This window comes from Nicotiana tomentosiformis, chromosome 3 (genome assembly GCF_000390325.3).
Source record: "Nicotiana tomentosiformis chromosome 3, ASM39032v3, whole genome shotgun sequence".
Taxonomy (NCBI): domain Eukaryota; kingdom Viridiplantae; phylum Streptophyta; class Magnoliopsida; order Solanales; family Solanaceae; genus Nicotiana; species Nicotiana tomentosiformis.
Window position 1 is genome coordinate 10,293,636 of NC_090814.1, and position 16,062 is coordinate 10,309,697.

The 16,062-nt window shown below is 40.2% G+C and overlaps 2 protein-coding genes across 2 annotated transcripts; both read right to left on the reverse strand.

Moving 5' to 3' along the window:
- Positions 1-5,733: 5,733 nt before the first annotated feature.
- On the reverse strand, positions 5,734-6,874 carry LOC104091294 (uncharacterized). The gene is made up of 3 exons (XM_009596607.1): positions 6,452-6,874; positions 6,181-6,403; positions 5,734-5,921 (listed from the first exon to the last, which is right to left on the reverse strand). The coding sequence occupies exons 1-3, from the start codon at positions 6,872-6,874 to the stop codon at positions 5,734-5,736; spliced, it is 834 nt and encodes a 277-aa protein (XP_009594902.1).
- Positions 6,875-9,333: 2,459 nt separating this feature from the next.
- Positions 9,334-11,862, reverse strand: LOC138908713 (uncharacterized). The gene is made up of 4 exons (XM_070199391.1): positions 11,729-11,862; positions 11,537-11,625; positions 10,591-10,760; positions 9,334-10,017 (listed from the first exon to the last, which is right to left on the reverse strand). The coding sequence occupies exons 2-4, from the start codon at positions 11,578-11,580 to the stop codon at positions 9,668-9,670; spliced, it is 564 nt and encodes a 187-aa protein (XP_070055492.1). The 5' UTR covers positions 11,581-11,625; positions 11,729-11,862; the 3' UTR covers positions 9,334-9,667.
- Positions 11,863-16,062: the final 4,200 nt, after the last annotated feature.

Below are 16,062 nucleotides of genomic sequence, written 5' to 3' on the forward strand. Positions count from 1 at the left end.
AATCTCTTCACATTCCATTATTAGTTCAAAACAAACAAAGGAAAAGAAAAAAAATCTTTTTATATTTTTTTCTTTAGACTTTAAACCCTCAAAAAATCTGGCTGGGCAATCCATCGTCAGGCAAAGTCCATAAATTCTTTTACAAAGTTTGAGAAAGAAAAAACTACCTAACACTACCCGGTTCAAGAAAATGGCATCCTCGGGAAAGAACCGTAGTTTAAATAAAATCCGGGATTACGCCAATAAAAAGCTAACTATAATTATACAATTACAATGGCCTTGAGTGTGATCATGACAAAATGTATCACTAGTAATTAAATACATGCCACAAAAATCAAAATTCTGACAACCCCACCCCACACTTTAGAGAGTGCACGGTTTCCAGTTGTACAATATCACAGAAATATACAATAAATGATTAATAGTAGAGTGGCTGTCAGAAACTCCCTCATCATATCTCAGGCTGCTCAGTGCTCAGATTGGTGGCCTCAGTGTCCACCTCAGAAGTTTCAGTCTTTTCCTTATCATGCCTAGCCTTTGTTCGTGACTCTGTAGCACCCTTATCCGCTACATTTTTGTCAGTTGGTGGTTTCTTTGGGGAGTGGCTTACCACTACCACTGGCTCCATGGCTTCGAGTTGGTGTTTTAGAGATGACCATATCACCTACAATAGATACAAAACACACATTAGTCTAATGTGTAACACTGAGTCATAGTGGTACACATCGCACCCCACACTTAGCCCGAAGGCGTAAGTGTGCAACCACGACACAATTGACTACTACAACTGAATTGCATTGTTACAAGGTTACTTAGAATCATTGAAGATCAAGTGGGTAGGACGACTCACGAGTCATGCCTAAGTTGGCCGCGGGTTGACATTTCGTTCTAAGTCGAATGCAATTTAAGTGCAAAGACCCCCAAATGGCTACTCCATACTCAAGAGATGTTCATATTACCAAATCAATTAGTCTTGCTACTCAGACTTCGCAAAACCTATCAAAATTCTCATTCGGGCAATTTTTCGGACACCTTATATGCACAATTATTTTTACCATCATGTTTCAATGCAAGTGGTATGTGTTTTGGCCTCCCAATTTGAGTGAGGTGGTAGGAGTTGTAGTTTCTCACCTCAATATACACAACAACCAACAAAATCTAGAGCAAACTATGCTCCAAAATTCGAAATTCAATTACTCTACCAAAATAAATCATAACAAGGAAAAAAAACAAAAACAAAAACAAACCTAAGGGCGGATAAAGGGGGGTTGTTACGTGGGGGTGGGGCGAAATAGAAAACAAAAGAAAAAGGTTTGGGAATTCTTACCAGTGGGGGACAAGTAAGGGAACAGGAGAGAGAGAGCTAGGGCGTTTGGGCGAAGACAGAAGAAGACAGCTCGTGGGATGGGAATAGGGAGGAGGAACAGAGAAAGAACTAAAGAAAAAGGACAAACCTGGGCGGTTAAAAAGAAAAGAAAAAAAACGAACGAAGAAAGAAAAAATAATAAAGAAAAAACAAAAAAAAATCATGCATCGAGTCACGCAATGGGCTTAGTTCACTGCCCGCGAAAGCTGGTTGCAAGGCTGGCTCGTCCACAAGCGTGCAGTGCGCGGGTGCAAATGCTGCCAAACTGTCCATTTTTTTCTTTGCAATTTTCGCGAAGTCAGTCGTGCCATGACCAAACTTTACTATTTTGTTTTCATTTTGCTGGCCTGGGACCGCGTCTACCTTCGCGCGAGGCGCGGATTTAGATGAGCCCAGTGCTGGCCATTTTTTCAGCTTTTCGAATTTAGCCACTTTTGGCCTTTTCTCATGATTTCTTCACCCCAATTTATTACAATTCACACAATCGCATTCCTGCAACATTCATAAACATGTCAATACTTCCACAATTCCAAATCAAACAAGTAAAATAAAGAAAATATGAAAATTGGGTTGCCTCCCAATAAATACTTGATTTAACGTCGCGACACGACGAATTACAATAAAACCATGGATTGCCTCCCAAGAAGTGCTTGATTTAACGCCATGGCACGACTCAGGCTATCCCTTATCACAGATCTTTCAAGTATAAGGTGGAGATCATTTTATCTTCCTCAAACATGCCTTGATAATGTTTTAGTCTTTGCCCGTTAACTTTGAACTTGCGAGAGCCATCTTCTGATGCAATTTCTATGGCTTCGGCAGGATGCATCTCTACCACACGAAATGGTCCAGACCATCTTGACTTCAAGTTGCCCGAAAACAACTTTAATCTCGAATTGTATAGCAATACCACATCTCCATGTTTAAAATTTCGCTCAAGAATATTTTTGTCATGCATTATCTTCATTCTCTCCTTATATAGCCTTGTGCTCTCAAAAGCATGGTAATGAAACCCATCAAGGTCGTGCAACTCTGTGACTCTACTTGTACCCGCTATTTCCATATCGAGATTTAGCTGCCTCAATGCCCACAAAGCTCTATGATCTAACTCCACGGGTAAGTAACACGCTTCCCAAACACAAATTTATATGGCGACATGCTAATTAAAGTTTTAAAAGTGGTACGATAGGCCAAGAGTGCATCATCTAAGTTTTTCGCCCAATCTGTTCTCGTAGCATTCACTGTCTTTGTCAACACACTCTTTATTTCTCTGTTCGACACCTCCACTTGCCCGCTTGTTTGTGGATGATATGGGGTGGAAACCTTGTGACGAACCCTATATTTTTCTAACAACTTTGCGAAGGCTCGGTTGCAGAAGTGAGTGCCTCCATCACTGATTATTGCCCTTGTAGGGACAAACCGAGTGAATATATTCTTTCTCAAAAAACCAATGACTCCCTTTGTATCATTTGTAGGGAGTGCCATAACTTCCACCCATTTGACACATAGTCCACAACTATAAATATGTACTTGTTGCCATATGAGCTGACAAAAGGCCCCATAAAATCGATTCCCCATACATCAAACACTTCTACCTCCTGAATTGGGTTCATGGGCATCTCATGACGGCGAGAAATATTCCTGGTCCGTTGGCATTCATCACAACCCTTCACCAGAGGTGTGCATCTTTGAACAATGTCGGCCAGTAGAAGCCCGACTCCAACACTTTTGCGGCTGTCCTTACTCCCCCAAAATGGCCACCATATGGGGATGCGTGACAAGCCTGCGAAACAGAAGATTGGTCTGTCTCGGGAATACATCTCGGGATCATGTTATCAGCACAAATCCTGAATAGATAAGGCTCATCCCAATAATACTTTTTCTTTTGAATAGAGGAAATGTCATAAGGGACAATACCGCTCGCCAGGTAGTTTGAAATGTCTGCATACCATGGCGCTACCTCAAGGCTCGTGGACAATAATTGTTCATCCGTTAAAGTCTCCACAATCTCTTCCACCTCAACCTTCTTCTATGCTCCTTCCAGCCTAGACAAGTGATCAACCACTTGGTTTTCTGTTCCCTTTCAGTCACAGATTTTCATGTCAAATTCTTGCAGTAGTAGCACCCATCGAATCAGGCGCTACTTTGACTCCTTCTCAATTAGGTACCTGAGAGTAGCATGATCAGTATAAACAATTACCTTCGAGCCTATTAGGTATGACCTGAATTTGTCAAATACGAACACCACTGCTAACATCTCCTTCTCGATCACTGTGTAATTTAGTTGGGCACCACTCATGGTTCTACTTGTATAGTAGATTAGATGCATGGCTTTATCTTTTCGCTGCCCAAGGACTGCTCCCACAGCATACTCACTTTCATCAGACATCAGCTCAAAAGGTTGCTCCCAGTTAGGTGCCACTATAATTGGTGCAGTCCCCAACCTCTTCTTCAATTCCTCAAAAGCTACCCTACAGTCATCAGAAAACACAAAGGGGTGATCTTTTTCAAGCAATTTACACAAGGGGTTAGGAATCTTAGAAAAATCTTTTATAAACCGCCTGTAGAAACCGGCGTGGCCAAGGAAACTTCTTATTGCCTTGACAGGAGTGGGTGGTGGCAACTTCTCTATTACATTAACCTTGGCACGATCCATCTCAATGCCCTTACTTGACACTAGGTGCCCCAAGACTATATCTTCATGTACCATGAAATGACATTTTTTCCATTTTAGCACCAGATTAGTCTATATACATCTCTTCAGCACTCTTTTCAGATTCCTAAGGTAGTCATCGAATGAGTTTCTCACTATTGAGAAATCATCCATGAAAACTTCCATCATGTCCTCTACCATATCTGTGAAAATGGTCATCATGCACCTTTAGAATGTGGCACTACTAGAAATTCGACAAAAACCGGCCAAGGTCGACCAACCAACTTTGGTCGGTCAAAAAACCCGCCAAAAAACTGACCAAAGTTGGTTGGTTTTTCAAAATATTTTATTTTTAATTTTTTTTTTTTACGAAACCGACCAACTTTGGTCGGTTTTCTTTGGCGCAAAAATGCGGGAAACTATTTTTGAGTCCCGCAAAATTTATTTTTCAAGAAACCGACCAACTTTTATCGGTTTTTCAATTAAAATAAATAAAAATTAATATTAAAAAAACCGCCCAAAGTTGGTCGGTTAATTCAGCCGGTCATTTTAAAAAATCGACCAACTTTGGTCAGTAATTTTATTTTTTAATAAAACCGACCAACTTTGGTCGGTTATTTTCGTGCGAAAATACAATTAAAGAGTATAAATCAAATAAAAGACATTTTTAAAATAAAATACACAAATGGTTTAGTGGTAGAATAGAATCCTGCCATAATACAAACCCTGGTTCGATTTCTAGATGGTGAATCTTTTGATTACATAATTAAAATACCGACCAACTTTGGTCGGTTTTTTTTGCAATTTTTTTTTTGAATTTAATTGACTGACCAAAGTTAGTCGGTAATTTCCGACCAACGTTGGTCGGTATGCCTTTCCGACCCCTAAAATACCGTCCACACATAAATGGTCGCATTTTGGACGGTTATTGGCCATTACCGACCAAAGTTGATCGGTTTTTTTGGTCGGTTTTTACCGGATTTCTAGTAGTGTGGCGGGTGCATTGCATAGGCCAAATGGAATTCTCCGGAAAGCGAAGATGCCATATGGACATGTGAATGATGTTTTCTCTCTATCATCTGGGGCAATAGAGATCTGATTATACCCTGAGTATCTATCCAAGAAGCAAAAGTGGGAACTCCCTGCCAATCTATCTAACATCTGATCAATGAACGGCAAGGAAAAATGGTCTTTTCGGGTGGCCTTGTTCAATCTTCTGTAGTCCACACAAATTCGCCATCCCGCAACTGTTCTTGTTGAGATCAACTCATTGTTCTCGTTTTGCACCGCAGTCATTCCACCTTTCTTTGGCACACACTAAACTGGGCTAACCCAATTACTATCGGAGATGGGAAAAATGATTCTCGCATCTAACCACTTGATCACTTCCTTCATCACGACTTCTTTTATATTGGGGTTCAGCCTTCTTTGATGTTCTTTGGAAGGTTTGTGCCCATCTTCCAATAGAGTCTTATGTTTGCAGAAGGCCAGGATGATCCTCTTAATATCTGTAATGGTCCAACCAATTGTAGTCTTGCACTCTATTAACACCTGCAAAAGTTGTCTACCTACTCATCTAACAAACTAGATGAGATAATAACAGGTAAAGTCAAGTTAGGTCCCAAGAAAGCATACCTGAGGTGAGATGGCAGTGGTTGCTCCAACTGTGGTGGCTCTTCGATCGATGGCTTAGCTGGAGGGGTCTTTCTTTCTTCTAAGTGTAAAGACTCTGTAAAGACTCGAATTCAAGCTCTCTTTTCCAGTACCCTTGGCCTTCAAGATCCAATACCCACTCCGCCAAGTCCTCACCATTTACCTCTTCTAAGTTCATAAGGCAGGCTGCTAGAGGGTCTTTTGCATTAAGTGCCTTATCATCTTCCTCCATGATCACATCCACACCTTCTATCAAAGAGCAATTATCAAAGAGCAATTTGCAAATTCATTGGGTCGCCACATAGAATTTTGCACATTAAATATTATTTTTTCGTTATTTAGCCTCATTTTCGGCTTTCAGTTTCATAATCAATCAGAGCTCTTCCTGTGGCCAAGAATTGTCTTCCCAAAATTATGGGAATCTCCTCATCAACCTGCTAATCCAGAATGACAAAATCTGCTGGAAACACAAACTTTCCAACTTGCACAAGTACATCGTCAAGTATACCTGATGGCCTTTTCACCGTTCGGTCAGCGAGCTGTAGTAACATGGATGTGGGCTTTACTCTTCCAATGCCTAACTTTTTATAGATAGCCAATGGCATCCGATTTATTCTCGCCCCCAAATCACACAATGCTTTGGCGAATGCATAGCTACCTATGGTGCATGGAATTATGAAGCTTCCAGGGTCTCGAATAGCTTCTATGCTATAGGTCTTGTCACAACAGCACTACATGCATGAGTCAATGTCACAGTTGCCAAGTCTTGAAAATCGAACTTGCGAGACATCAAGTCCTTCATCATTTTTGCATAACCCGGGCATCTCCCTCAAAGCATCAATTAGAGGAATGTTCACATGAATCTGCTTTAACATCTCCATGAATTTCTTATACTGCTCATCCTTTTGATATTTGGCCAACCTCTGCGGGAAGGGTGCTGGCGGTCGCTTCTTTCGTGTGACTTGAGTTAGATCCTGCTCAAGCACTTTTTCTAATGCCCTCTCTTGCACTTTCTCAGTCTCCTTTGTAACCTCTTTCTCTTTGCTTAGTTCCTCCTGAGCTGGTTGTACTCTTACTTTTGTTAGCTCAGTTGACTCATCTATCTCAATTGGTACTGGCATGAGTATCTCAGTTGGTCGACTTTCGTGAGCAATTTCTTGCTCTAGATCAAGATCTCTACCATTTCTCAGACTCACAACCATCAGCTATTTCGGGCCCTGCTGTTTTGGGTTAACATGTGTGTCTGTAGGTAATGTCCCTTGAGGACGATTATTAAGGGTCATGGATATTTTCTCTAGTTGAATCTCAATGCCCTTGACAGATGAGTCATGTGATACTACTTTTTCTTGCATCTGGTGGACCTTTTCTTCCATTTTCCCGCTGGACCCAATGAGTTATTGCAACATTCCTTTAATTCAAATAACCTATCATCTTGTCGCACTATCTGTTACTGTTGAGGTTGTTGATAAACTAGTTGTTAAGTTTGCTGATTGTCCCCTTGTTGCCTTTGATAAGGCACAACTTGACCCTGTGGTCACATAGCTCCAGAATTGTTGTTGTTATTGTACTACTGTTGTGCAGGTTATCCTGCTGATTCTGCTGCCCCCAATTCTGACCACCTTGCCTCTGGCCTCCATAGTTGCACACATAATTCACATTCTCTTGATAGTTCTGGTTGTTACTTTCACCACTCCACTAGTACCCATATGGCTGATTAATGTATGGTATGCATAATCCTCCATTCGTCGTGTCAACTATGTGCACATACTTCTGGCCTGACTCATCAACGTTTTTGGTTAGGATACTCAATTGTGCCATCATAGTAGCCATATTCTTAGCCATGGAGTTGTTTGGGTCTATAGCTACTGAGTGAACTACACGAGTGATTGTAGAGTCTCTTGTCATCCATCTTGAGTTTTGAGCCATTTTATCAAGTAAGACCTTACATTCTCTGAATGATTTGCTAAAAAATGCTCCACTTGTTGAAGTATCAACATTGGCCTTCAAGCAGTTTGCCAATCCCATGCAGAACCTTTGCCCAACATCTGATCAGGAATGCTAAGGTGGGGACACTTGACCAACATCCCCTTGAATCTCTCCCATGTTTCTTGCAGTGTTCAGCTGGTTTCTAGCTGAAGCTCAATATCTCATCAACTTGCTTGACTATCTTATTGGGTGGGTATAATTTGTTAAAAAACTGCTTGACAAATTTCTCCCAAATAGTGATGGAGTTTATGGGGAGCGAATTGATCCAAGTCTGAGCCTCTCCCATCACTAAAAATGGAAATAACAACAGTCTTATTACTTTAGGTGTCATATTCGGTTGCCTTTGCGTGACACAAATAGACAGAAAATTTTTCAGATGTTGTTGTGGATCTTCAATGTAAGACCCCGAGAACAGTCCCTTGTTCTGCAACAAATGCAGCATATTATTTGTAATTTGAAATGATTCCGCTTGTATCGGAGGGACTGCAATTGCGGTTGCCAGGTTTTCAGCTGTGGGTTGCGCCCAATTATACAAGGCTATTTCTGGCACAAGAGGTGCCACACCCTGATTGTTCGGGTCATTCACATTGTTTCTATTGTTTGGGTTGTCTATTACGTCACACATGTCTAGTTCGATTCGTTCTGTTGAGTTTTGTTGTCGTTTGTCTTTCTTGTTTGCTCGATTTAGTGCATTGAAATCTTTCTCAGGGTTCGGTAATGCTTCGTACAATTCACCAGTTCTAGAGGAGTTTCTAGGCATGCACTTGTAACACACATGACTGCAAACGTTAGAATTTCAGTATAATGAATTTAAAATGAAGAAAATTGATTAACTAATAATCCTAACAATTCTTCTAGTTGTAATTAATAACACCGTTAATTTTTCGACAATGGAGCCAAAATTTGATCACGCCCAACTATGCCTTATAAAAAGGACTAAGCGATCGTTGCAAATATAATCCGGTTTACAAGTCCAGAGTCGAATCACACAGGGAATTAACCTACTAATCACAACTGCTAGTTCCGCAAGAATTCAAGTAATCAACTTCCAGAATATTGAATAATGAGTTGAGTATTTACTAACTAAAAGCAAGGTAATTAAAAAACTGTAATTTTATTACTAACAAAGTAAATATTGTAGACAAGATTGGAAAGGTCTAGGGTCACGATTTCCCCTCTCGCTGGAATCCTCCCCGCCACGTCTCCTATAAATTCGCTTAGATATTCTCTACCGTTCGTGAGTACTTTAGGTATCATAATCCTCCGAGCAAATACAATAATTTACTAGACGTATTCTTCCGAACTACGCTAGCGGGCACTAGTTACCGCTCACTAAGATCGCACCAAAGTTTTGTTATTCCTCATCCCACCTTTAAACCCTCCGTATTGGTCCCTCATATACGTTAGGAGTAATGTTATTCAACAACTACCTAAATATGTACCCTTTTCCAAGTAATACGCACTAAATAGGCATAGTCAATCGAGGGCCTTTCAATCAACTACAATAATCACGTAGTTGAACAAGTAGAGAAAATTCAATGGCAAACTTATATTAAACGCAACAAAAATTCATCCTCCAAGAGGTTCCATCAAACCCTAGAATAAAGAGTTTAGCTACTCATAATTATTTTCACAACTACTCCCTCTAGTCCACAATAAATGACCGATTTGCCTTGGGCACACCCATTAAGAAAATATAAAATTCTAGACAAAAATAGTTAGTGTGACTAAACTACCCTTAATTAAATGTTGCAGCATAGTTAATGTGAGGAGTAAAATTTTTTTTAGGGATACGTACATAAGGGTAATTTTGAAAAAATAAATTGATTTTTTTCTTGATTATATAAATGGACACTTATTTTGGACCAAAATAAAACGGCAAATTGTTCGCTTATTGTGGACCGGAGGGAGTACAATATAAGAATTCATCACCAATAATAGAAAAAGGAAGAAGAAAGATAAAAACTCGTTTCCGAATCTTCAGCCTTGCTCCTTGCTTGTTCTTGCCTTCAAAGATGTTGTGTAACCCTTAAAAAGTCGTTCTTTGATGTATTTATATCACTTAGGGCTGATGAGGGGCGGAACTGTTCAATCCAACTTCGGATGGGAGAAGCTGGAATCCGCGCCTGCCTCCGCGCTTCGCGCGCCCATGGACGCGGATTCGACTTTTGAAATTCTTTCATTTCGCGAAGCGGTCCGTGCCTTTGCTTCATTTTGCTGTTTTGTGCCTTCACTTTTCTCCTTTTTGCGCGTCCGTTTTCATGCCATGCATTAGAATAGACAAGCTCCCAATCCTTCCATTTTTCTCCTTTTTGCAATAATTTGATATCTTTTGATCCATTATCATCCAAGTTCACTCCTACAAATAAGAAATATGTAATGAGTATAATTCACTTCAAAGATCATGTAATCTCCCGCAACTCACACGACAAATGAGATGAAAATACTCTCAAAATCATGCACGTTTTTGCCATTTATCAGACACATTTGTCGTCAACAAGGTATCCGTTAGACGGCTCTTTGAATGTATTGTGAGAAAGAAATTTTGGAAATCCCCACTCAGACTTGATAGATTGGAAGCGCCGCACTTTTCCTATATCAAGGCATTGTTGTACAAGGAAGCTAAGTGAAGTTTTCCATATTCCAAGTTTTTATTTTGTGTCAACTTGGTCTTATCAACAAGAAGGTATTGGAGGAAATATAAAATAGTATAGCCAACATAAGGCAGCCCGGTGCACGAACATCTGCATTCACGCAGGGTTCGGGAGGGGCCGCATCTCAAGAGGTATAATGTAGGCAGTCTACCCTGATGCAAGTATCAGTAGTTGAGCCCACGGCTCGAACCCGTGACCTATAAGTCACACGGAGACAACTTTAACGGTCCTCCAAAGCTCCTCTTAGCATAGCGAACATACAGGTTTAGATAGTTTACCTCTCACAGTAAGATAATTGTCACAAAGTTGATTGAACAGAAAGAAGGTAAACATAGCATTAACCTCCCAACCAGAAGGTAGGGAACTTGTCTCTGAAATGGCCAAGTAAACTGAAATGTGTTCACTTCCTTTTTCGCTTCCATTCCCGTCAGGATAAATGATCATTTTCCTACATCAAGTCCATTAATCCATTAACATTCAGATTGTTAGGCACATGAAGAAATCGATAGAGATAGATTACACATACAATTGTTGGATAGACTCTGATTAATATGATCGATATATTTATGCAATTATCTAATTTCGTATATGTTCCAATTATGTATCGTTTATGAGAGATCAAACTGATTAAAAGTTAAGACCTTATGAGTCTATTTCAGTTAATTTTCTCTTTAATCTTCTAACTATGCTGAGGATGAATAGTCACTTTAGTTCCACCAAGAATTAAACTCAAACTGTATTGCTTCATGTTCTCTCTTTTTTGCTCCTTTTGTGTTCAATTTTAGCGTGTTCTTTTTTGTTGAACTTTGCTATAATATGATCTTCAAATACTTGATTATTTGAAGATCACAGAAAATCTTATAGATTCTTCAAAAATAATGAACCTTTTACTATTTAGAGAGTAAATAAGATTTGTAATTTGTTTTTAAATATTTTAAATTGTTAACTATTGTAACTAGTACTTTTTATGTAGTTTCTAAATATATAAACTTTATTTCAAAAAACTTAAAAGAATTTATGTTTGAATTAATCTCGAAAATTAGTCAATTTGATCTCGTACTCCGAAAAAGTTCAAACAAATTAAAGGGGTGAGCCTTTTTTTTTAAGAGAAAAGAAAAAAAAAAAAAGGATATGTCACCAAATTCAAGTAAGAACTTAGGGAAATAAAATGAATATAATGAGAAACTCAGTTGAATCGAATGAGGATGAACATAAGAATCTTACCATTTATAACCACCAGCCTCAAAGAATCGAATGAGGATGAACATTTTTTTTTTTTGGCAATTAAAGAAAATTTATTAATCACCAAGTATCTGTACGAAATAAGGGCCAACAATTCAATCATATCCTTCTAAAATGTACAGTGACATTCGAATTCGAAGAAATACAACATGCATGTGGGGTATACAAATATACCTTCATCTTCATAGGGAATCAGCGTTATTCAATCTCCTTAAAAAATAAATATTTGAGCTCTTCAGTTTCTATATGTACTTCGTCCACTTCTTTGTGACTTCGCTTATCCCTTTTCACTTTATTTTGGGAGTTTAGTTAGAGAGAGCATATGTATTAATCTCTTTATCTTTTCAAGACACCTTTGGAGTAAAAAGAAGATTTGTATTTACCGTTGTGTTTTCCGAGGGCACAATGCGTCTCTTCGTTGCAACTTTCGACAGAATTACTGTCATGCTGTTACCTATTATGCTAAATTAACAATTGATATGATATAATTTTTTTTATAAGCTAAACATTCTCACAAAACGACTAGCGCATATATATATATATATATATATATATATATATATATATATATATATATATATATATACGGGTAAAATCGGGGACAATGCATACCCCGATTTTTCGGTAAAGAAGGCGGAAGAAGGGCACAGACGCACGAGGTTGAAATCAAGGCTGGGAGCCCTTCGTATCGAGATCCATGAAAGGTGAACGATGTGTTCATCATCGGGCGTGATAAATCAACGCTCCCCGGACCCAGAACGAGCTCTAAGACCTTGGAAAATATAGCAAACGGTTACGCACGTCATGAACCTGAGTCTACCCGGAAAATAACATGAATGTAGCTACGTACGGACTCTCGTCACCTCGTGCATACGTAGCCTCCGCAAAAAGTAGCAATTATCAATTACAACACCCAAGGGTAGTTTCCTCCTCATAGAGTTAGACATGAGACTTATCTCGCCACGAAGTTCCATAATCCGGCTCCAACGCCACTCTAACACCCCAAACCAATGCCCGTCGCTCCAAAACTAGTCAATCAATATGGAAATCCATTAATATATACTCTAATACTCATAATAAATTAATTTATAATAATTTTTCACTCCGCTCGAAAAGTCGATAAAGTCAACCCTCGGGCCCACGTGCCCGGATTCCGAAATTTTTCGAAGATAAACATTACCCATAATATTGCTAACTCAAATATATAATTTATTACAAATTTCAGGCCCAAATTCGTGGTCAAAATTCAAAAAATATAAATTTTTAGGTTTTCCTACAAAATCTCAAATTTTTACAAATTTTCATGTCTAAATCCATAAATAAATCTTGTATTTAACTCACAATACCCGGGAATCAGTTGATGAAAATTCCTCCTTGAAGCTCTCTAAAATCGCCCCAACCAAGTAAAAAATGAGAGAAGAAGAGCCAAATCCCGCTCTTAAAATGATTCTGCCTAGCGGTATTTTCTTACCTGCAGGACAGTAGCCGCACCTGTGGCGTCGCTTCTGCGACCACGCCACCGCTTCTGCGGAAATCACCCAAACATGATGCCTCGCACCTGCGGAAACATTCCCCGCTTTTGCGACATCGCAGATGCGAGCTCCCTTCCGCTTCTGTGCCCCACGCTTCGGTTTTGCACTTGCGCAGATGCGTCCAAATCTCCGCACCTGCGGTCCTTCCCCTGGATGACCTGCTCCGCTTCTGTGACCCCTGGGCCGCTTCTGCGGTCCCGCACCTGTGGCCAAAACCTCGCAGGTGCGGTTACACCAGATGACAACAACTTCAAGAATATTCATAAGGCCAAATTCAATCTGTTAACCATCCGGAATCCACCCGAGGCCCTCGGGACCTTAACCAAATATACCAGCATGTCCCAAATTACAATACAAACTTAGTCGAAGCCTTAAACCACGTCAAACAACATCAAAATCATGAATCGCGCCTCGAATCAAACTTAAAATTTCCAAATTTCCAAATTCTATAACTTGTACCGGAACGCATCAAATCAAGTCCGATTGATCTCAAATTTTGCACACAAGTCATTATTTACATTACGGTCCTACTCCAACTTCCGGAATCGGAATCTGACCCCAATATCAAAAAGTCCACTCCCAGTCAAACTTCCAAAAACCTCCAACTTCCAACTTTTGCCAAATGACCACCGAAACTACCTATAGACCTCCAAATCCACATCCGGATGCTCTCCTAAGACCATAATCATCACACGAACCTATTGGAACCTTCAAATCCCGATTCCGAGGTCGTTTACTCAAAAGTCTAACCTTAGTCAATTCTTCCAACTTAAAGCTTCCGAGATGAGAATTTTCTTTCCAAATCATCTCCGGACTTCCCGAATTTAAATTCCGATCACATGTTCAAGTCACAATACATGAAGGGAAGCTTCTCAAGGCCTCAAACCGCTAAACGATGCGTTAGAGCTCAAAACGACCGATCGGGTCGTTACATTCTCTCCCACTTAAACATATGTTCGTCCTCGAACGTGCTAAGAACTATGCAGGAGTTGCCCAAAATTGTTGTTTAATACCTCGTGTACCAACCCGTGCCACCACAACCCATTTGAGCACATTAGCTCGAGCCAAACTGAAGATCCTTCCTGCTACCTTAGCTAACAAGCTTTAGAATCAAATTCCAACATCCGAAATTCTCCACGATACCACATTCTAACACACGAACATCGTATCTATCACCGGAAACTAGACCCAACGTGATCATGCTCCTCCGCTGAAATCACACCATGTACCACATAACTCATTTGCTCAATGCAATCTCCCCCCAAGCATAACAGCTGAAATTTCTACTGACCCAAAGCCCGTAGTATACCTCATAGCATATATAAGCCCTTTTTCAACTCTCGCACTCTTGCCACGACGTAGGAGATGCGTAGAAACTTATTATCACCTGCCGAATCAATAAATAATGGAGCCTCTCCTCGTGTTAAGGACCATTAACTCATTCTGAACTGAATAGTGACATTTGATCTTTAATATACCTTATATAAATCTGATTGCACTGATTTCAGGTCCAAAAATCTTGTGTCACCCAGTACAAGCTGCTCGGTAATAAGCTGCCTCAAACATTGACCAAGGTCTCATATGATGCCACAATGCGCCAACAAGACACAAACTCGAATGTGATACATAAGAAAAACGAACTCTAGAAAGAACTACTCAACCCACATAAGTAATTAACAACCGAAAAAAAATGTTACGAACCTTCCTCAAAAAATGAGGAACAAAACACACAAGAATAGATATAGGGAAACTGTACTCCACACCACATTGACCCGATCTACACATGATACCATTTCGGCGTGCAACCCGATCCAACCATGATACCCGTGGCTGCGTGCCACCCGATCCAAACAATATACCCGTGGAGGCGTGCCACCCGATCCACACACATCAGGCCGTAACGCTTATACTCTCGAAATGTTCGAATATCAACCACAAGCACGCCAAGTGCATAATACAAATCTTGGGGAGACGGGTTGCGTCATACGCTACGAAACTCAAGCACAACTAAGGTGTGATATATGATCTGGATCTCGAGAGCCATCTTGCTCACATAACACCACCGCTACGCGGGACCTCAACACATGTGCGAATAATCAAGCCGTCTCACAACCCACATGGCACAACAGAGTATTACACAAAATAGCTGACGACGAAAATAACATCCAATGCCCGAATACTCCTCCATAAGAAATGCTATGCTAAATGAACACACCCGGCCTGTTGTAGAGCACACATCCACATTTAGACCCATCAACGGACCTCAAGCCTACTCTGATCGTACCGTTCTGGGCTAATAATCTTTCAAGGATCCACAATAACCATTTTCCATGACACAGAGGAACAACCGTCAAATCCAAAACAAACTCACACGGTCCATAACCCAAGGAATAAAATGCCTCTCAGGCATAAAATCTCTCACATTAGCGGTAGTACCATAATCCCCATACTTGGTTTCAATCCTTAATCAATCAGGTGACTACATGTTACACTTATACAATCTTCCCGTGGGATACGCCCCCACGACCTCCCGCACCAGGTAACAAAGTATGCACATCCATACCACCGACCATAAAATGCTGCAAAGCGAATCGAGAATCCGCAAATCAGTACACAAAGCCTCTTACGAAGGACACCGTTCTCAGGTGACGCTAAAGACAATACCAGCTTACTCTAAACATCTGAATTCTTTCCTGCTCATCCGAGCTCATGACATTCTTGTCAACACCGAACCGCAACCTTGATCCTCAACTTTCAATTCTCATGCCGCTCACTGTACCTAACATGCCAATACGCGAGAGTACAAGAATTCCATAATAACCCCTAAACCACAAATAGAATAAACACTCCATTATATAGAAACCTTTCACTTAACTCATTTTAGGAGAATCATTGTAACACGCGACTGAATTCCCAGTACCACAGAAAATACAATCCTCAAGTAGTGGTCTAAACCACTATAACTCTTCTGGGATC